The 22,711-nt window shown below is 43.0% G+C and overlaps 1 protein-coding gene and 2 long non-coding RNA genes across 4 annotated transcripts in view; 1 reads left to right on the top strand and 2 right to left on the bottom strand.

Annotated features, from left to right (window-relative positions):
* Window positions 1-1,424, bottom strand: part of RREB1 (ras responsive element binding protein 1) — a 124,674-nt gene extending 123,250 nt beyond the window's left edge. Inside the window, exon 1 of one of the 2 annotated variants that reach the window (XM_027676231.1) lies at window positions 1,221-1,424. In XM_027676231.1, coding sequence (XP_027532032.1) covers window positions 1,221-1,260 — 40 coding nt within the window. In that variant the 5' untranslated portion in view covers window positions 1,261-1,424. Of the gene's footprint in view, window positions 1-461; window positions 790-1,220 lie in introns of those variants that run through there. The other variant, XM_027676235.1, reaches the window with a different exon arrangement.
* A 508-nt stretch (window positions 1,425-1,932) lies between these two features.
* Window positions 1,933-4,449, top strand: LOC113964251. The gene is made up of 2 exons (XR_003533128.1): window positions 1,933-3,092; window positions 3,840-4,449. It is a non-coding gene; the product is annotated as an uncharacterized LOC113964251 (long non-coding RNA).
* A 14,000-nt stretch (window positions 4,450-18,449) lies between these two features.
* LOC113964286 lies at window positions 18,450-20,918 on the bottom strand. Its single transcript, XR_003533147.1, has 3 exons — window positions 20,686-20,918; window positions 19,565-19,750; window positions 18,450-18,855 (listed from the first exon to the last, which is right to left on the bottom strand). It is a non-coding gene; the product is annotated as an uncharacterized LOC113964286 (long non-coding RNA).
* Window positions 20,919-22,711: the final 1,793 nt, after the last annotated feature.

Genomic DNA, 22,711 nt, shown 5'->3' on the forward strand with positions numbered 1-22,711 from the left:
GGTGTGAGTAGGGGCGAGGGCCCGGACACCCCTCCTCAGCTTCGGATGCTGCCCGGCTCCTTCCTGTAGTGGTGACGCCGCCCAGGCGTCCCTGCCCGCCGATGGCCCCTACGCACAGGGATGTGTTCCTGGCACCGCACAAAGGCAGCGGGACGGGGGGGGGGGCACCCGCGGGGGGGCAGCGCCCCCCCCCCCCCCCGGGCACGGCCCCCCCCCCCCCCTGCCGCGCGGGCCGGCGGGGGAAAGGACACGCACGCCCCTACGGGGGGGGGGGGGGGGGGGAACGGGGGAGCGGGTGGAGAAAGTGGAGGAAAGGGGAAAAAATAAAATAAAGTGAGGAAGAGGGGGAGAGAGGAGAGGGGAGAGGTATCAGGGTGCCGAGGAAGGGCAGGCACGGCCGTCCAGCCCCGCCGGGGAGGCGGAAAGTCAGCGGAGAGATGCGCAGCGCAAGCCGGCTCTACCTGCGAAGAAGGGGCGCCTTCATCCCAACTTCTCAGCTCCGGCGCGGCCCTCCCAGCCGGGAACAGCGGGCAGGGGCCGCCGCGGGACCCGCCGCCACCGCCGGCAGGAAAATAAGCCCGAAGGAAAAGTTAAAAGGCAATCTCGGGAGACGGGGGCGAGCCGGGCTAGAAGATGTTGCTTCCTCGCAGCCCCATCCAAATTGTGGCGGTGGCTGGCTGGTTAAAAATAAACTTTGCAGCAGGAGGGGGGGGATGATCTGGCCGGATTCCTGAGCTCAGACGGTTTAATATGGATGAGCATCAGGTCCTGAAGGCAAAACGCCGCGGCTGGTGCCGCTGGTTGGTAGAAAGTCTGCAACAGGGAAGGGGAAAAAAAAAAACCAGGAGCCGCGGAGGGAGGAGAGGAGAGGGAGGAGCGGGGGAAGGGAAGAGGGAGGCTGCACGAACTCATCATCATCTCCACCGCTGCCAGCCAAACTTTTTTCCTCCTCTTTTTTTTTTTTTTAAAGGAAACTTTTCCCCCCACTAACAAGCATTTCATTTTTAAAAATAAGTCGCACAACCAGCCGACAGGCTGCAACGTCCTCACCCCCGCGCCTGCCCCCTCCAAGAAGTTTATTTTTCCTCCTCTTTCTCCCCCCCCTCACCTTAAGAAAAAGAAAAGAAGAGGGGAAAAAAAAAATAGATCCCTCCGGAGTTAAGGCACGCTCCTGCCCTTTGTGAGGGAGCGCGGCGGCCGGGCAGCCCCGCGGTACTTACGCCGGACTTTGCTGGGGCTGGGCTGCTTGCGCCGCGACATGCCGGGAGGATGGGCCGCCGGGGGGGCGCGGGGGCGCGCCGGGGGGAGCGCGCACGGGAGGGAGCCGCAAACTTGTTCCGGAAAAAGGAATCAAAATGGCGTTTCTGTGGATGTGCAAAGTTCATCAACTCCGCGCTAACTTCCCGTCCTCCGCGCCTCCCTGGAGGGGAGAGATGGGCACGGTTAGGGACCCCGCCGCGCCGCGCTCCGCGGGCGCCCCCGCCCCCTGCCCGCCCCCGCGCTGCCCCGCGCACCCTGATAAGGAGACACATCACGTGTCGCTCCGGCTCCTCTCCCGGGGACGCGCTACCGCGGCAGCAGCAGCCTGTTGCAAATAGCATCTCTAACTCGCCCTCGTCGCGGGGAGGGAGGGGCGCCTCCAAGGAGAGGAGTGAGCACAACTTTCCTCCCCCTCGCTTCTTCCTCCCTCTCTCCCTCCCTCCTGCGCCCGGCAGCGCAGCAGCGGGATGCCCCGGGCAGGCGCGGGGGGAGCGGGGGGGCGGCCAGGTGCCACGCGGCGCCCCGCGCCCTCCCGCTGCTCCGGCGGCCGCGCCCGCGGGGCTCTCCCAAGGCTCTCCCAGGCGGGCCTGCCCGGCCCGGCCCGGCCCGGCCGGCGGCCACGCTTCGGGCCGGGCGTGCGTGTCCCCCGCAGCCGGCGGCTCTCCCCGGCTCGGGGCTGGAGCGCATCCGGAGCCGCCGGTGGTGGTGTTGCGCTGCTGGCTTCAAGGAATTCATCGGGGCTCTCCGCTGCCCGTGGAAATGTCTGTGCGTCCTCCTCCTCCTCTTCCCAGCCCAGCCTCACCAGGTACAGCGTCCGCAGCCCGCTGCTCCGCTGGCAGAAGTCGGCTTCTGGTTGTGTTTGTTTGTTTCCTGAGAAACTTTCGTCCTTGCGCGATTTGGGTCTCAGCTGGGGTCAGTCATCCATCCAGCTGACGAAACCTAAAGGACGTGAAATTTAACAGGACCCTGAACATCAGCATAGGAACAGGAGGTCCAAATGCTGTTCCTAATCAAAGGCAAGATGCGGCTGCTTGCAACCACGGGTAGTTACACACTGCACAGGCGCTGTGCACGGCACTGCATGCACGGTCCTTCCTCCACTTTCCCTGCAGTGGAAGTTCAAAGATGTAGAAGACGACTCAACAAGTGATGGAGAGGTGTGTTCAGAGTCGTGGGGCTTTCACTTTAAAGACAGTACCGGTTTAGAGTTGTGTGACAAATAATAACAGCACATAAAAACAAAATATTTGGCAACACTCCATCTTGAAAGCTCGATAGGGAAAAAAAAAAGTAAACCAGCACTGCTTCCGAGGAGTGTCCTAATGAGTATAGCAGGAACCAGTTACCCGTTTACACTTTACGGAAATGGTTATTTACACTATGTCTAAAGCTACTAAAGCTAGGCCTTTTAAAGCTGCTATTGGTGAGATGGAACTTAAAGTCTCTGGCTGTTTTTTTAAAGAAATCAAGTCATGACCTCTGGGCAAAAGGCTTGTACCAGCTTATATAGTATCCTATCTCCCCATTGAAAAGGGATTCACATGGAAAAGAAGGCTAAGTTCCAGGTATGTGGCAGTAAGCCCTCAACCTACTCTTTTCAAAAACGGTCTGTTGCCTGTAAGATGTCATGACTAACTTCATTTGCACCATTCTTTTCAAGTACTGGATAAAGGCACAAGTCTGGAATACACAGGTCCTGTCTCAAAGACGTGAGCTGTGCTTCATGTCAGGAATAGCTCTCTTCCCTTATGGACTCCCAAGTAAAACACCTGCAGGTGTGGTGAGCTGGAACTTGGAAAAGCCAAAACTGCAAAACCGAAAGGCGCACATGTGTATGTATTCAGAACCCGAAACTACAGCTTTAACCTGCTTGTATTTGTTGTGGTGGTTTCTGCAGGCTGAATTTTTGTCACCTGAGTTTTGTGCAGTGTTACACATGAGCTTTGTAGATAAATTTTAATACCATTAAGCTCTGTTAAAGCGGAGTTGCTGACTGACAGAAGAGCAGTATCATACTTTACCCCACAATATGAGCCACAACCATTAGAAAGCACATTCTCATTGTTCTAAGGTTCTTCTTTTACCAAAAACAGTCAAGGGAAGCCATTAAAAATAAATTGATCGCAACGTGTCTTTAACCTTTTCATCTCTGTCCCCCTTGTACCTGCCAACCTGCAGTGGCAGAGCTGCTGGTAAATTCAACGGCTTTGTAGCCAGCTTACATCTTTACTTCAGAATCTCTTGTGGTCAGGCATCCAATTAAACAAAAACCTGAGCAGTTTGACTGTCTCAGGCTCAGCCCTTAAAACATATTATTCACATTGCAAGACTGCTGTGATTTAAGCCTGCACAGCACATACATACAGACTCATGAAGACTGGGCCTGGCTTACACAGCCATTTACATAAGTGGCTGCAAGTGAAACTGGTGAAAATTCCTGTATGGGTAATCATATTTGGAGGTTAGCAATGCATGTGTCATTGATCTCTGGCTAGTATCTCTAGAGTAGTCTTGGAGGCATTTTGGACCACTTCTGCATGAAGATTCTTATCCACCCTTGATGTATTTTCTAACTTCAGAGGTGCTGAAGAACCTTCGATGTGGGAAGTTTAGCAAGCATAGATGGAATAGAAGAACAAGTGTTTTTCAGTTCAGCATCTGCTCTAGAAATGTGAAAATGTAAAGCTCACATTGGAAAAAAATTAGGATTTTAGCACTTGGAGAAAACATGTAGATAATTTTTTAATTGCATTTGTGTTTTTAACATCCCTATTCTTTCAGAAAGATGTAATGAAGAGTGAACCAGTACATACCATGTTACATTAATGCTAGAAATTAAAAAAAAAAAACACAAACCCCCCAACAATGCAAAAGGGTAATGTAATAACAAAAAAACCTGATTAACTACCAGGGTTTATGAAATAGTAAAAAGTGATATGTCTTTTAATAGTTTAGGAATTAATTATAATTCTGAGCTATTGCAAGGCAAGAGAAATTAAAACAACTCAGTTTTCCAACTTTCTGTCATTTGAACTTTTATAATGCATCAGGGAGGTAAAAAAACTATTGTGGTCTAATATTGAATGTGAAATTCGGGGCAAATGGGTTTTTTTATTATTATTTATTGGAGTGAAAGAGAAGGTAGAGATACTTTTTGTATAATAAAACCCACTGTTGTGAATGACTCTCCCAGAATGTTACTACATGGCTTACATGATACAGCTATTTTCATCACTGCAATTTCTACCATCTACATTACTGTGGTTTAGCCCATCTCCTCTGACCGCTCTATGACAGTTTAAGTAGTAAGTCTTTTTTCTCCTAGGACTAGTCCGTTTCTATACAATATCCAATTTCTGGGTATTGTGATATCAATACTTAATAGTGATGATAAACACACTAAGGGGCAAGACTTTCTCTAGTTTCTATATAACCCTCGCCTAGCTCTCTGATCCTACACTGTGATGTTAAATACAATGAGCAATAGTAGAAATAAAAACAATAGTTTTGTGAAGGTGTTTAGTGTGTTATCAAATTTGTTAACACCACTGGGTGACACAGCCTTGTTGGTGACATAAAGCCACCTGCTGTGGTCCCAAGAAAAGGACAACTCAGCCCCCACCCACAATTCAAATATCAGAGATGCTGATTTAAGGTATTCAAGGAGAGAAGAAAAACAGGATGTGTAGCTTATATGAAGGCTGCAATTTGAGGATGTCTTAAAGCATGGAGACTAAAGCTAACATTGGCAGTAAAAGAGGAGTTAAAGGTTAGCTAGAAAATCTTTCCCCCTTCCCCCATCCTATTTGACATTATCAATGTTCTCTGCCTTAGATCATAGTATTAAGAAGTTACTTTAATTTCTTGTAAACTTACACATCCCTTTCAGCCAAAACAGTTTTGAGTGAGGCAGTTCTCTGACTAACCAGGAGTATTTCATATGCTGTAAGAGGCAGGGCTGGACCCTAACTTTCTAACACCTCATGACTGCTGGGTGAGGGCAGCTGCCAGGCCCCAGCTCCCTCGCCATGCAGTGTGGCTGTCCAGCCACAGAGGATGTCAGAGGCATCGGAAGCCCCATGCCCTGCCCAAGCTTATGCCTGCCTGTACAACATACAGAGTCCTCTCGCTGTCATCCTTTTTCTGATGTCCTCACTCGTGTCAAGAGGCAGAACTCAGATGACATACTAATGCAAGGCAAAGCCTGCTTGGAGGATCAGAGAATACAGCCCTGAGGGCTTTGAGAAATAAGTCTTTATAAAACCTAAGACCCAAAGAAATGCTTGAATTTCCTTTATGTTTCAACCAGTTATTTCTTTAAATGAACAAACATGCTACTGCTGAGTCTTCTCATGGGTTGGGGTTTTGCTTTGCTTTAGTGGGTTTTTTTCCTTCAACTGAGACACAGGTTTCTTGGATCAAAAATCCCTTAAATACTAATGCAGAACCGACAAGTGTGACTACCATGGAGGCAGGGAATTACACAGAATAAAAGGGAAAAAGTTCAACTAAATATATTTCCTACAAATTGCTTGGAAAATTAAACTTGGTGAATTTGCGTATGGGAAAACCACACAGAAAAGCACATCGCATAAGACCAGCTGCAAACTCTCTCAGAACATTTGTCTGATGACACAGCATCATACAGCATTCCCGTTTTCCCCACGTAGCACCACCGTGCTCAAATACCTTGGCCTCTGGAAATCGGGCTGCTGGGGAGCGAGGGAGTTGTGGAACTTGCTCCTGCAGCAACCCCACCCACTACATCCAAGGGCAGCTTTGGATGATCAGAAAGTCAAGGCCGAAGTTTCAGTCCAAATTTATCTTAACATTAGCCTTCACAGTGTGAAAGAAAAGCTGGGGTATCCCAGAGTGCTTAAGCAATTTCCTTCGCATCACAACATTCTGGTAGTGGCAAGGCTGGAATTAAAACCAGTATTTCTCCCCAAATCCCAGTGTAGTTCTTTGGGCACAAAGTCAGCCACTCTGCTGTGTGACTCTTCTCAGTAGACATTTAGAGATAACAAACAGCAAAAATAAAAGATCGAGTATAAGTATTTGCTCCCTGTTTGCTCTGAGACATTTCAACAGTGGAAAACTGACCTTGAGCTGACTCACAAGACTACCTTTTGACAAAGGACTCATCTGGAAATATGGAGACGGTATTTCTGAAACCCACACCATTTTTTTCCCCCCACCCAGATCACAGCCTGTAGGGCATGTTGCAGAACTGCTTAAAGTCTCTGGCTGCAATAATTGCTGGTCCTATCTCCTTCTCTCCTTTCACTGTGGGAGTCTCCAGCTGATGGATGCAATGCAGAGCAGCCCTGCTGCTGGGACTGGACAAGCTTGATGAACTAGTCCCTTTCCCCAGCTCTGATTTTCAGGATGTGAAAAGTAGCAAAAACTATTCCCCTGTACTACTGTAGCAATAACCAATGTTTCTAAATCCTTTTTAGGGAAGTTCACCAACCTAAACCTATTCTTTCAAGATATACAGTCATAACTATAGATAATGGCTAAAGGGATAATCAACTGATAATAAGCCTTGTAATGAAAAGAAACACCAGAGGCACAAAAGAGTAATTTCATTTAGTAATGAAAATTCTTAAAAAAGAAGGATTTAAAAATAGTAGGTTTTAAGTAAGATTCCCTCCTGCAGATTTAATTACTTAGCAAATTTTGGAACAGCACAGCCTACTTATTCCTCAGACTGTTTAAAAAGATAGCATGAAAACACTAACAGGCAGATGTTTGACATTTACATTCTAAAGCAGTTCTGTGTTCACTAATGTGCACCTCAGAAACAGGTTGTATAACCCATGTGCATGTGTGTCTATGTAGAGACAGAGCGGGAAGAAAAACAACAGTAAGCAAAACCACCCACTGCAATACTTTCACTTGTTTTAAAACTCTGCATTGTTGCCCAGGTATTGCAAAAAACACAGGTGTGCAAAAAGAAGTTAGTGTTTAATGCCCAGCTTGTGATTTGGTACATGTTTCATTCTTATTGACCACCCAGCCTCTCACACCTAATTGATTGTTGGCTTAAATGTGATTATTTTCTCTCCTGAAGGCAAGTAGTAAGCCAGCTGTGTGCTTCTCCTGTCCCATTTGCTAGGGAGAGTGGATTTTGAAACCTCTCACAAATAAAATAAATGCTCATGTTAACAGCAGCTTCTTCATGTTCAGTTGTTCAAAGGGCTGCAGTAGCACCAGTGGCAACATCAGCAGCTAAAGGAAGGCAGCAATATCCAGCTGAAGCATCACTTACTATCTTTCGGTGTTATAGGCTAGAAATAGAAGATGCCTGCTGTTCATTCCCTGAGGCTGCTATGGTATTTCTCTGTGCAGTTTACTTTTCTGTACTGCCTTGGTTTAGTTTTAAGTATCCTCAGTTATGGAGGATTTGACAGCTACTATTGGGAGCTTGGTCCATACTCTTGCAGGGTTTGCTATTGGGATGATTTTTCCAGCCTACATTTTTTTTTTTTAACTTCATACCACAGCTAATTTTAGCTTAAAGAGTGCAAGTAGAAAAACGGATGGGAAGAAGGAAACCCCAACCAGCCCAGGGAAAATACAGTAGACAGTGCTTTGAGATGCACCCACAAAGTAGCAGAAAATAGGTAGAGAGGGCCAGCAAGCAGCAGAGAAGCAAAGAAATAGGAAGTGAGGCAGCAGTCATGAAGAAAGCATGCAAGGAAGGAGTTATCCTGCAGGGAAGGAAAAAGCAGGAAAATTTTCAAGGGCAGAGATTAACATTACTTGGGGGAGGCTGCAGTGACAGGATTTGGGGAAGAGTAGAGAGGAACCGAACTACCAGGAAAAAATGGCCAATGGATGCAGTAGGCAAAGAATCAAGGGGGAAGCAGAAGAAAATGGTAGGGCTCAGGTAAATGAGCATGAAGAGAGTCGCTTATGCTTTCGTACCTGCTTAAATTGAGCTTTGTGCCTCCTTAAACCAGAAGCAAAATTGTGTTGGGACAGGTCTATGCCATAAAGTTCTGCAGGCATACTCACAGTGGTCAGATGTACAAAGGGATATGATTTGCAACTGAGGTGAAAACCGAGCTACGATACCAAAAACAGTGAATGTTCAGAGTTATGCAGTCAGAACCATACTTTCACCAGCACAGCTTGTGTTATTCAGACAAGTCATGCTGGCAAAAGTACGGTTTTGCTGATGTAAATTATACTGGGGGTAGATATACTCTGCTGCAGCATATAGGGGCATAACTACACCAGTAGAGCTCTTTCCTTGTCAAAACAGCTATGCTGTATTAGCAGATTGTCCATAATGGAGACATGATTAAGAGAGGTGAAAGGAATTCTTCTACTGACATTATCACTTCCACAACTACAGCAAAAACTGTCAGCAGAAGGTTTTTCCTGGCAGAAGAAGTGGACCAGAGGCTTTGTAGACCCAAGCTTTCATATAAGAAAGTATTTGCTTCTACAAAAAGAAAACTCTCAATAATTGCAAAGTGTCTGAATATTAGGACAATGTGGATAAGAGCATTTAATTCCTAATATTGACACTTAAACCTTCATTTGTCACTCCACATTCACTTTTTTTAAAATAAAGGATTCTTGAGAATAAAGTATTCTCAATACATTTTTCTGCATTCCTGTCTTCAACTTGGATAATAGATAATATGTTCCATCATCTTCTTTACTTCTGTGCAATGCAAAGAAGGTGAAAACTCTCTTAATGAGCATCTAGAGAGGAAAGATTTGGTAGGTAATGTAAAAGCGTTACTAAACATCTTTTTTTTTTTGTTTTGTTTTCAATTACTTCGGTGGTCAGATGGGACTGTGCTCTAACTAAAATGAAACTTGAAAAGGAAAAAACCCTAAACCACTCTTATCAAAACGAGCGCAAGAAAGCTGTTACCCAAAATGATTCACCTAATGGAAATCTCAACTCTTGAAACAAATGATTTCTAAGAACAGGTCACAGACATCAGCCTTCTCCTCAAAAGAACTCCAAGTAACTAGAAAGGGCAGAAGACATTTAAACTCCAAATTTTCAGCTTGCAGTCAGTGTTTACAGCAAAGGATTAAATTGCTTGGGATTAATGTCTATGAAAATATCCTGAAATCCTAACAGTCATGCAAAATTTTTCCTGCAATCTCTTGTGAAGTGATAATTGACTGCAGTGGCTCTCTAAACTCACCAGTGAAATAATCTTCTCAGGTACGAATTTTGATTAAATGGCAACTGCAAATAAGATGTTCTCAATTTTCTGAACAATCTTATGTACTCACTTCACATACATCATCTGAGTTTGTTTCATTAGGTTTTGTTTTCTTCTATGTCCTTTCCCTTACAGAAGTGGCTAAAGGTAATTCTTAAAGTGCAAATGAGCAGCCTGAATAGTTCAGCAATATGATTTTTGAAATGGTTAAAAGCAAAGAAACAAAACAAACAAACAAAAAAAAACAAACAAGAAAAGGCCTGAGGGTAGAGCCTAATGTCACTAGAATAAGAGTTATACAGCAGACAATCCAAGAGAAGGGCTCCGGAGAACACTGCTAAGGTGCCCAGTAGCACAGTGGATTGGAGCACTGTCTTCTTACCTCTTGAGATCTGGATGTAAAGCCTGATTTAAAATACACATAAAAACAAATGTCATTAATTCACCTTAGAGCCTCCTGAGCAGTGGTCTACATGTAAAAATACCATCTGTTGAAGGATGCTGATGTCCTCCACAATTGCTTATCCCTGTGCGCACACACACACACATGCTAAACAAGGCTAGAAAGTTGCATGAGAGTTCTCTCTGACTGAAAAGTAAGCTTGCTTTTGTTTCCTGTTTATTTTTATCTGGTATTTATAGGAGTTTTGCTATGGCTATACTTATATGTAATCAAAAACTGAGTAGCAAATAGTCTCCTAAGTGACTTGAAATTCTGAACTGTGGTTTCTGCTATAAATGGGAATGATTCACCTCAGAAGATGTAGTCAGTCATTCTCTGGGCACAGACTTAATCAGTAAAAACCCTGCTTGATGTTCCTGTGTTGATCCCTGACCCATGAGCCAATGGACACAATTCACTGCAGTCCATATACTTTTCTTGGGATAATCTCAAAGACAGATCCACAGGTGATGTTTCTGGTCTAGACTCCAGGATACTGACACAGCAAAAGAGAGGAAATATTCCTTGTGCCTGCTTGCATGTGCTGATTCAGTAGAGCTACTATCATTAGTCCTGTCCTATGATGAACACATTACCCAACCACACTGGCAAAGAATGAGCGGGCTCAGACTTCCTATCTGGAAACGGACAGCTCTTGCAAAACTTGGTACTGCAATAATATAGTGTGTAAATAGGAACAACAGCAAAATCTTGTGGCAGTAAATTAAGGCTAAGTTGGCATAAAAGTGGTGAGTTTTCGAGAGCTGGGACAACAGTGGAATGAAGAGAAAGTAAGATGGGAGTGGTGCATCATAGTTCCATATATAAAAGTTTGGTAACATGGAACCTAATACAGATAGTTCCTGGCATGATTTTAGGCTAGTGCTGACTGCAGAGAACTGCTGTACAGCTGGAGTACTCGTGTGAAAATGTTAGCAGTGTATGTAACAAAAACCACTGAACTGGAATTATACAGAAATAAGTTATTATTGAAACACAGCTGTACTTTGAACAAAGTGTTGAGGAATTTATAAGACAAGGATTTGCCAAAGGGAACAGCATAAACTTATCTCAGCCAGAAAGCCACAACCAGTTCCTGTGGCTGCTCCCCACAACTCAGTACAAGCCCCACTTTCCTCCAGTAATGAAACAGGGACCAAAAGCTTTAATTGCATGGCCTGCTCGACATCAGTTCCTATAAATTGATGTCCTTTCTTTGTAAGAACTAAAAACACATTTCAAGGGTCTTGCAACTTTTTTCATCCTCTTTATCATTGCTATCACTCTTATCATATGAAAGTTGATCACAAGGAAACTGTAATTATTCAGCTAGCAGCTAGTAGTGAGAACATCAAAGCAGAATTATGTTTATAGGGTTAATGTATGATTATTTTAGCATCCCAAAGGCTTTGGAATGCCATACAATCCAATTATCCCAGGGCTATGTGAGAAGAGGGAATTTCATGTAATTAGGAAGGCCTAAACTAACCTTCCAGGATCAGTAAAATACATCATGTCACTATTCGCACTACAAGCTGTTTCTCCCCAAAATTTAGGGAACGTATTACTACCTTTTTTAGAATTTAAAAAGTGAAACAAATGTGTAAAATCGGACTACTGGATTAGTAACTACATTTTAGTTTTTAAATAGAAAAATAATTACATTTGCCAGACATCATAAACGTACATGTCAGATCTGCCACGCCTGAATGAGCATGAGATCCATTAAGTTATATGCTCTGTTTCTGCTAGGAAACAATACTTCGCCCATATTCAATAAATTAAAAAAAAAAAGGTTAATTTTCTTCCAGTTAGGATGCCTGTACTTAGTTATTTGATTCTGTATTTTCTAGGCACCTACATAGCCTGGTTTTCAGACACGTTGAGCACATTTGTTGCGTCTATGGCTGCTGAGCAACCCTGAATCTTAAGCATGTGAGTATGAATTAGATGCTGAACTACACTCATCCCATTTTAAAAATTAATAGCATAATGCATATAACTACTTGTGTGATCTCTGATGAAAATAGGATGAAAATGAATGGAGACATTTTCCTGCATCTCAGGTAACTGCCCAGTCTACTGGGATATTGAATGAGTCACTTTGACTCAATAAACCCTCCCAAGGAGGGCTTAATCAGCACTCAGACATATAAGTGAAAAATTCAAGATGTAAAAGTAAAATTTAGTTTCAGAAGTTTGTGTAAAAATTCCAGAGCAAATCTAGTTACCAACAGCCTTTTCTATGAATAATACTAGGAAGTTAATTTAAAAGTGAAACTTGGTAAGAATTATTCATTTTAAATCCTCTACTGTTTGTAAAATATGCTGCAGCATGTTGAGGCACTTCGAAAACTACTACTAAGAAAACAAGGTAAATTCTTCCCAATGAATTCTAAACAGCTGGAAAAAGTGGTGGAGGCCACTGTGATTAAAGGGAGATAGGAAGATTGCTGTGAACATATAAGAAAAGGCTTTCAGGAATACAAACAATATAATGAAGAAATAGGTTTTTCTCTTATGTCACTCGTCTTTAAAGAAGAGTGACATAAGAGCTGTTTATAAAGATAATTTGATAAATTGTATGTTTAGTAAGGTTTTCTTTGATTATCAAGCACCCATAATGATTTGTACACAGGATAACAAAAAGATCTCCTAAAGAGATGTTCTACTATAGCCTGTTTGCATGAAAAATTAGAGGATGGAGTCAGCTATCTGTGAATGGAATACAGTTTCCTGGTACAGTGGGAAGGGGTTAGTGTGCCAACAACAGCAGAAAGAAGTGTTAATAATACTGCATAACAGACATCCACTTGTAAATGTGACCTGCAAACATCTTTAAACAGTCCAGTAATATTAGATGTTTGCCAAATGCTTCTGAATATCACAAGGTTCTATGAGTTATTAACTTAAACATTGAATAGCCATGCATTCTGTGATTCTCCAGGGTTCTGGTGATCTGCTCTTAGCAACAATGCTGCATGCTCTCTGCCAGTCGTGTCTCATCCATAAACCCTTTCTGCAGACTTCACAGGACCCACAGTTAGAAAGATAAATGTTGGCTTACTAGGATGCTTTCCATTCTTCTAGGCCTTCTTTTCATTTCCGCATTTTATTTATCATTTAGCATTCACATTAACTCTCCAAAGCAAAATTCCCAATCCCATTACACAGACACACTGCTCCATTGTGGGAATATACAGAGTTATAATACCACCCACACAGTGCTTTCTGGGGCATTCTTTGGAAAACGTGTCTGACCCAGCACAAGGCTGTTACAGGACCTGGAGGTAAAATGGTGTGAAGATGAAAAGGCTCAGCTTCAGATTAATAAAATCTACAACATGTACAACTACTGTGCATCTTATATAGATGCTGCTTTGGTGGAAAACTTTTTTTTTTACAGGATGAGGTGGAGTAGAGTGAAGATGGAGTTGCTTTCATCCCCTATCCAGAACCCTAAATCTGCATGTGCATTTCAGTTACTTTAAAAACAAGATTGAAACTATCTGCTAGTAAATTCAGATACCAGGTTAAGGAGTAGTGCCTCTAGTATCAAAGTTGTTTACATGATTCAGTGCAATGAATTACAGTTATTTTTTTTAATTGGAAAGAATTTAATTCCAAGTTACTTTGAGTTTCTCATAAAAAAACCCTCAGTGTCTTGCTGGGCATATTCAGCAGCAAGAAAATAAGATGGCGTAACTGACAGGTCTAAGTGCTTATAAATCTGTTCCTGAATTATTTATTTATTAATAAATATTATTTATTACATCCTACGAGACTAGTTTCTGAGGCCTGCTCTGAGAAAAGATAAAGTTACAGAAATTCTTATATATCCAACTGTAAGGAATTCTACAACTGTGTAATTCACCTACTATCACTTTTCTGTAAAATATTAAGAGATATACAGTAGCACTTATTAATAAAATAGCAACACTTAAATGATTAGAAGCCATCCTGATTTCAGAGAACAAAAGAAGAGGTACTGTTTGTACGACATTTACTACCTCCATGTAAGTATATAGACTGTCTCAAGGTTGATAACTGGTTAAAAGAGAAATCGCTTGCTTTTTTTTTTTTTTCCTTATTGCAAATACTTCTGCCAGGATCTCGACAAGATCTGAAGACCACAGTAATGATATTACACTGCACAAATATATTCTTATCTAAGATGCTATTCTATCCTAGCCAGGCTTAAGAGTAGAAGATGCTAACCTTAAACAAACTTTTGCTGCTTTGTGTATACTAATACGATATTGGAGAATTCTCCATAGAGTGACAGTCATGTATAATACTTCTCCAACAGCTTTGACTGTCTGATTTCATGTCATGTTCTTCACCAAGAATCTTAAATCACTTTATAATGAAAAGGACAGTTTTGTGAGTGCCGTTGCACAGCTGAAGGAAGTGAAGCAGTGAGAGGGCAGCTAATCAGTAATATGTAGAAAGGCTGGGAACAGGAGCCCTCTCTCCCAGCTCTGGGCCTGCTTATATCAACAGTGCACACTTCAGTGCATGACATAGAGTAGGCTCTCATAAAACGAGGAAGAGAGGTGTCAGCTGTATAACCATGTTTAAAGAAAAAGTTTCAGAAATTGCAGAAATCACATCACTTCTACAGCTTCTGAATGCAAACTAGCCTGTAGCTGTGCACACTGGGAATAAAAAAGAATCTGTTGGTCCTTGACAACTCAGGAACAGACACAAAAATAAATATAGGGAATGATGGATTGATGCTTCTAGGAAGGCAAGCTGTGGGTTGAATAACACAGGGGAAAAAAGGCAGAAAAGCAGAACACGGAGTAGGAGGCGAAAGGAGGGAAGGTTTAGGGGAAAGATTTTGCCTTGTCCAGTGCTTTTTTGTGAGGTCTCTCCTGACCCTAACTTTTAGGGTGAAAAGGCCTTGTGACATAGCAGAGCTGGTGTGCATTTGTCACATGGAGAAATAATTTGAGAAGAGTGTACAGGTGTTTCCTGTGTTGCAAAAATCATCTCTACCGAGACTCTAGTTTGCCATTACCCAAGACTTCAAAGAAAATACCAAGACAGATGTGTAAAAGGTCCTGCTAATACCAGGATCCACCATCTATTCTCTACCAAAGTAGACACAGACACAGCTCCTGGGAATGCCTAGGAGGAAGTACCATCAACAGCAGCTCTTCAAAACAGCCCTAGATGTAACGAAGATTCTTCCTTTACAATTCCCTGCTGGGTAGCATCCCTGATGACTCACAAACATTTCTAGAGTCAGGCCCAACATTTTTATAATACATTTCTCTCACTATGCTGATTTTTCTTAAGTTCTGCTGATGATGATCAGCCATACTGGAAGGCCCTTACCCTTTAGCAAAATTTCATTTTTAGTCTGAGCTGGTATGCTTCACCCAGTCCCTCTCACTGTAGAATGATGCTACTATTTGCTTGCATCTTCCTTTATGTCAGGAAGTATGTCCCAAAAAATGACATCTACGATTTCTTCTTATTTTATGTTTTTCTGGCACTCAAGTCTGATTTTTCAGAGCAAGCTGTATACAATGAGACTGTATTTTTCAGAGGTGTTGAATAACCCATTCTGACCTGAAATGCTTTGCTACACATCAATAAAAGGGGTGCTGAGAAGTACAGAGAAATCTGCAGTTGGAAAGGGGGGAATCAAATAGAAAGCTCATGGGCTTTGCAAAGTCCTTATCCATGTCTTTTCTCCTCAGACCTTCAGTGCAGAGCAAGCACTGCAAGGTGGCTGCAGAGGAGCTGATCTGTCAGGCGCTCTAACTGTGCCCTGGGCTTGGGTGGGAGGACCCATGCACAGACCTGTGACCTGAAGCACAGCCCTTTTGCAGGAGAGAAAAGAGTACAGCCTTGGGCAATGAAACCTAATTTCACTCCAAAGAGTTGTAGTTAATAGCAACTCAGAGAAAGCAGGATTATACCACAGAGACTGTTTCCAAAGAAGTACAAAATGTCTGCATCTCTCATGGTCCAGTCACTGCAGAGCCTCTCCCGTGGGTGTTGGCTGACTTACAGTGAATTAAGATAAGGGGAGCTGGGTGGGTAATTAACACTTTTATATGCATGTTTTGAAACAGGATCCAGCGCATTCACAGCTAAAATTTTGAAAAAACACCAGAGTAGGTTAAGCATTTTAAGTCCACCGTGTTCTTACTTGCAAGATGCAAATCTTTTGAGCTCTTTCTGAAGCATCTCACTAGAAAAGGGGCTGTAAATCATGAAATATCTGACTTTCGTTGTTTGGGACACAACAAAAACCAGGGAAATGTGTTTAATGAACATTCTTCTTGTTCAAAGCATTTCAGTAGTTCAGCTCTGATATTGTTTCAAAACTGTTTTCTCAAGGCCCTCCAGCACATGGTGTTACGAAAAAAAAGTTGTCAGACTGGTTTTAACACATCTTTTCAATACTGATAAGCAAAAGTTCACTGAAATAATTCTCAATAAGATACATGTGGGATATACCTTTCTTAAGGCTTTCTTGTTGGATTCGAACTTTAAGAAGACTTGTTGCATTCTAAGCTTGAGCTTTTCAAAGTTATTAGAAAAGTACACGGATGTGTCAGATACTGTGCTGAAGAGAGTCTATGTCACATCCTGTTAACCGTGTCTGCTTTTAAACCTGTTTAGTAAGTACAGTGTGTGGCTGACAATCTTCAGCTGCAAACAGCTTTGAAACTACATGAGTTTCAAAAGAAAGCCAAACACTACTGTATTTTGGTTGCTAAAAGTAAAACACTCGATAAATAGCTAGTTTTTCTAAATGAAGAAAAGGATTTAATCTTGAGGCTACTTTGCTTAACAATGCCATCATTAAAATGGTAATGGGTTTTGAGGTCCTTATTCAGCTTGGTATGGCATCCTACCTTTGCTGCTATTGTTTCATCCTGTTTACAGAGAAGTTCCAGCAATTCAGTCTGGTAAGAACAAGATAGTAACCAAGAAAATAAAGCTCAAAAATAGCATGTGGCTAAATCTTTAAGTCTATCTTAAGGGTCCAATCTATCCTCCCCCTGAAGCCAGACAGCCACTTTAGTAGGATGCAAAATAATTTCTCTGCTAGGTGGAGACAAGATGAGCTAATATATTTTTAAAATTTATTAGTATCTGTTTTGGAAATGATGGTTTTAAAAGCCAAAACATGCTACAATTACTCAGAAAGTAAGTATTTTACTAAACCATGTACACCAGCCTGCTAACATAATTTGGTAAAAATTAATGCATCTTTTTTCTCTCTAATAACCAGGGGACTCAACGCAGCTAGAAAAAGCCTATTTAAACAGTGGGTTTTTTCCCCTCCTAATTTTCCAGTGTACAAGTTAAAGCAAAAACAAAGCAAAAATACTTTTGTAGAGGGACTCAGGTATAAAACCTGGAGCTTTCCCATGTTTCTTTTTCCATACTTGTGCATTAACTAGCCTCTCACTGCAGACTAAGCCCATGCCCAAAGGTTGGCAGTAAAGGTCTGGTCTGAGATGCCATTATCAACTCCTGTTCAAAGCAACCACAGGTTGAAGGTCAAATTCGCTGTTATACCTAAGCTGTGCTTCATGCTTTGTCATGTTATCTGGTCCTTCTGGGGACCTCTAAGACATCCATACAAATTTAGAGCAGCGTCAAGGTCCCTGCCGTTTACCCTTGAATACAAAGGCCTTTGACAGAGCCAAAAAAAACTAGAAAGCAGCAACTTTCTGGCCACACCTCCTTCCTCACATCATCCCCACAGAAAGGGGTGGAGGGAATAGATAGGAAACACCATGCTCCTACACTGAGCACAGGAGGATTTTCTCGTGACTGTTTCCATAAGGCTTAGCATGCCCTTTGCTTGTCCAGAGGAGCATAAAAAGGGCCCCAGAGTAACAACAAAACCTCCCTGCCAGTAAGTGCAGGTATGGTTGCTAACACAAATTGTTCTTCTCCGTAATGTTTAGTTTTCCCAGCCCACTGGGTTGCCTGAACACACAGGAAAATATGCAGGTAATAGGTGGGACCATCAAAATTGTCTGTGGCAGTCCCCAGTGAGGAAGCTTTCTAACCTGGCATTTTCACTGATAATGTGAGAGACCTGTGGGATCCCCCTGTCCAGATCTGCAAGACTGCTTAGCGGCATAGGCCTGTGCAAGCAGGTGGCGTGAAAGACTGTCCACTAACTGTTCAGCATGGCCAAGAAAGTTGACAAAACCAAGTAATGTTGTTCCACAAAAAAATAAGCATGACATACCGAAGCAGATCTTAAAACTGTGGATGAAGACTGTGTGAATATTTTCCATGACTGGAGGCAATGGGCTACATTCATCTATAAGGTATCACCTAGGCCCTCCACTGAGTTCTGTTTAAGAAAAGTTTTGTTTGGTTCATAGCACTTAAATCAGTATTGGTTTCTACTTTTTTTTTTCTTAAAACAAGAGTAACGGTACAATATATTAGCTATATTTCACCACAATTTGCTTACATTCATGTATCTTTTATTATTACATTTAGCTTTTAGTAGAAGATGATATGGGAAATCAGCTTGACATATTATTTCACGGAAAATGTAGAAATAGTAACATTCATTATTCATCCTTGAATGTCCTTTAATTAAAACAGTGAGTAGCTTTCAGAGGTGAAATAAGCTGAAGGGATGTTTATTTATACCAATACCTCCTTGACAATAATTCAAAGGAGTAAAAGCATTAGCTGCACAGTTTGCTCCAGTTACTTTTGTTCCCTTAATGAAATGTACACACATAGCCTCATCCATCGACTGGATGCATACCTATCTGCTGCGTGGCCTGCACTGACACACTCGCTGTCCCCTCACTCCTGATGCATCTGTAAGCTTGACAGCTCAGTTCTCTGTTGATCCTCAGGCTGGGAACAGAATCAGTCTTGTGTACAGCAGCCCATTTTTTCTTCAGAATACCAGTGTTTTAGAAAAGACACAACTCTGGAAGAAAACTAAAAAAGAAATGGATGTATCACAGCATCTGTCTTCAGTGTTTCTTTTCAGTTCTTCATTCTAACTCTGAGAAGTGATTCCCCACCTTCATGAATAAAAGCCTATTTTTCTATTAGAGGATGATAGAAATCAGATGATAACAACTGAAGGGAATAGGCAGAAATAATGCATAACTGGGCCTCAAGTTAAAAGTTTTTGCTTGTTATTTTAGTTTGCTTTCCACTTTGAAAGTATTTAGTTTACAGATATCCTATAGAAGCAGGGTTGATGAGTTCTCTCTTTTAATCTAAGTAACAATATTGAAAATTGTTAGCCTACAGTAACAATGCTGAAAAGAAGATGGATGCAAACTTTAGTTTTTGAGTCAGTGTTCACCTTCTTTCACACTCCTTAACTTTCTAAAATTCAGGCCACCAAACAAAAATTATTTGCATTGAAAAGGGCTGTACAGGGCTACTGCAGAGTTGTGGATGAGCTCTGTACCTCATGCTACATCACTAAGGCAGTTTATTTCTATCTCTGTTTTCTTATTAGTTTACAATACATAGGGGATAAATTCTGAGAGTTTTATTGCATGAGGAAATGTAAAAGTCGTGTACTTAACTAATACATTTTGTTGGGACGTTTTTAAAATGTTTCCGGACCTGACTGCAAGTTATCCAGCCTATAAAGTTTCAGCTTCCTCCTCCTCCATTTAGCAAGGCTCACCTATGCTATTTACTGCATCATTGCATCCAAGCCAAACTTGGTTACTGAGGCAACTAAGTTTTTCTTCTCAAAGGGTCACAGGAAAACACATCCTTCAGGATCCCCTAGTAACCGTCAGCCGGCAGGACTGGGGAACATCAACAGTGAAATGCCTGCTTTCCATCGCTAAGGCAGCGCCGCCTGCGCCTGCAACAAGGGGGGCAGAGTCTAGTTACATTCCTGACCCACTTTCACATCCCTCCCTCCTCCTCCTCCCTCTCCTCCTCCCTCCCCGAGCCCAGCAGCAACGAGCAGGCCAGCAAGAGCCTCCATTTAGCAAGCCTCACACACCCGCACCCACCGAGCTGTGTGCTGTCTCCTAGCAAGCAGCAAAAGCGCAGGTTTCCCCAGCAGCACGCGAGGAACGGGAAGGGGGAACTGCAGACCTCCTGGAAAGGAGGTCTTCCCTCTCGCCTGTGCATCTATGGTGCTCCTTGTCCAGATCTTTCACGCACCCGCATCGATGCATGCACCCACACCAGCTGTAGCGTGAGGCTGTCCCCCTTCCCTGTGCTTCCAAGCCGGACAGCTACATTTGGGCTGTGTTTAGTTTCCTTTCCCAGCGCCCCTTCCGCCATCCCCTTGCCTCCGGATTAGCCTGGGCGCGCACACCTGACTGTCCCGCTCCCTTTCTCGCCCACCCTCCTTTATGGAACCCCACCATTCCTTTCCCACTCTCACGCTCCCGGGGCCCGTCCCTTTCCCCAGATACTTGCAAAACCTCCTCCCGACGTGGCGGGCAGGTCGGTGAGTAAGAGGAGGGCGCTCCATCTGTTCCCCTGCGAGGGACACTCCCTTCCCCCGAGGGCAGCCGAGAAGCCTTTCGCCCCACTCTGGGGGCAGACATTCACCGCCGCGCCACACCTCGCCTCGACACCGGGGCTGCCCACTTATCCCCAGCCTTGTGCCGACGGGCAACCGAGGCCTCTCCGGGCCGTGGGAGGCCCCTGATGCTTGGGAAGGGGGTGTAGACAATCCGGGGACAGGTGCTACCCTGGGGGTACCAGCATTTGGAGGTGTGGCTGGGACTCACAAGGTCCAAGAGGGGGGCTGCCACCCCCAGCTCCCGATCTCCGCCTTACCTGGCTCCCTTCAGAGAACAGGGCCGTGCCTGAGGCAAGGAGAGAGTAGGGTGGCCCACAGCACTCCCCGGTCCCTGAGCAGGTGGCAGGTTTGAGAGTTCCCTCCTCAGCAGGACCTGGAAGGGGGCAGCTCCCTGAGGAGGCAGATGTGTTGGGCCCGAGGGAACGAGCAGGGGAAACACCTCCCCGGGACACAGGGGAGCCCTGCTGCTAGGACATGCACCAGCCCACCATGGTTGCCACAAGAGATGTTAACTGAAGCCTTTTTTTTTTTTTAATTTTTTTTTCAGTTCTGTTATTGCAAAATACCAGCTATGACCTGCTCCAGCCTTGCTGCAAAGCCCACCCTGCAAGGGCTCCCTGGTTCATGCCAAGGAAGTGCTCTTGTCCCACATTTTTTGAGTGGTGGAAAAGGGAATAAAAAAAGCTGTTTAATTTCTGAACTCAAAAACTGCCTGCTTAAAAAACTGTTTGCTGTTCTTTGTCCTTGTATAACTTAAAACCACCTGTTTTCAAGTTTGGACTTGATACATATTTCTGCTCCGTTCCTGTAAGCATTTCAGCACGTTACACATATGTTTACATCTGCGGAGTCCGTGGCCTGAATCTTCAATGTCACCCGAGATATTGTACCACATTTACTAAACTAGTTGAGTAATAGATTAATAATGACTCAAAATAACATGACACATAAGCAGTATATTATTGTCATCACAGCGGAAACGGTGGTTTTCTAGATACTCTCTCTCTGTATGTAAATGTGCATGTAGCAAAGGTCTAGGTGGTTGTATTTTTAATTATTAAATTTGAACTAATCATTTGTACTTCTCAACTAACCTAACGTTTTACACATAAAAGGGCCATAAAACATATTTAGTATTTATGTAAGCTTTAAAACAGCATGCACTGTCCTGTATGCTTCAGTACTAAGTTGGTAGCAGTACCTCAAGCATCTTTAAACTTTCCTCAGGTTGCCATGCACTAGGGAAGAGTTACATACCTGCAGCAGGGTTTGTGAGGATATGAGACTGCACGCAGATTATTTCACTGCCAATAATGTTTTTTAGGTTGAGTGATTACACTGGGCTTCCCTGCATCTGTTGTGACCATGACAGCAACCGCATGCTGTGAAGTGCGTTTGTCCATGGCAGACATTTAAGTGGAAACGAGAAAAGAAAAATTAGAAAAAAAAAGTCAGAAACCACTGAGAAAATAGTAAATGCAGAATGACAACAGTGTCAAAACTACAAAGTGTAAAAACTACTAAACTAATTTCGAGTGCAATATTTTTCACTGAGATAACCAAATCTTGTGGTGGAGATAAAACAGAAGCTGTGCTGCAAAGGCATTTTTCACCTCTTCAGAGCTTTTCAAGAAATTGAAGAGCAGTGACTATTTGCAATACTGTTTGATAGATTATTATTAAAGTAGTGGCATCCTCAATCCTAATGTCAGAAGACACAATTGAAACAAACCGCTAGGCTGTTTAATGAATGAATGCCCATGAACAACATATGCCTTTTTCTGTAAAAGCTTTTTATTTCTTACTAGGCTTGCAGAATTCTATCCAAATCACAAACTGCAAGATATTTTCAAGAAGACATGTAGAGAAGAATGTATTGTGTGGATTTTTTGCATAAAATATTGCTTTGCAGTACTTTAAAGTGAAGATCTATGAATTAAAGAGCTTGTTTGGGGAGCTTTTTGTGATAATTCCTAGAGGAAGAAGAGAAAGGGAGGTGAAATTATGTGATGCAAGTTCGTACAGCCCTAGCTGCAGTTGCTCAAATTTAAAGGTGCTTTGCAAGGATGTGTTTTCTCTACTGCAAGGCAAGTTTTAAGGTTAAATCTTTACCATATCTGCAGTAGCAAAGAGGACAACAAAGAAGTTGTAATACCCTGGTCAGGCAGTCTCCTTTGGTGAGCTTAAGTTATGGACAAAGAGTGGTTTGCTACAAAACAGATACTGAAATATTGTTAGCAAAGTGATCAAACAGGCGCATATGTAGGAGGTTTTGGGAGGTGA

The sequence above is a fragment of the Neopelma chrysocephalum genome, unplaced genomic scaffold (assembly GCF_003984885.1).
Source record: "Neopelma chrysocephalum unplaced genomic scaffold, ASM398488v2 Primary Assembly neopelma1_26b, whole genome shotgun sequence".
NCBI classification, from domain to species: Eukaryota; Metazoa; Chordata; class Aves; order Passeriformes; family Pipridae; genus Neopelma; species Neopelma chrysocephalum.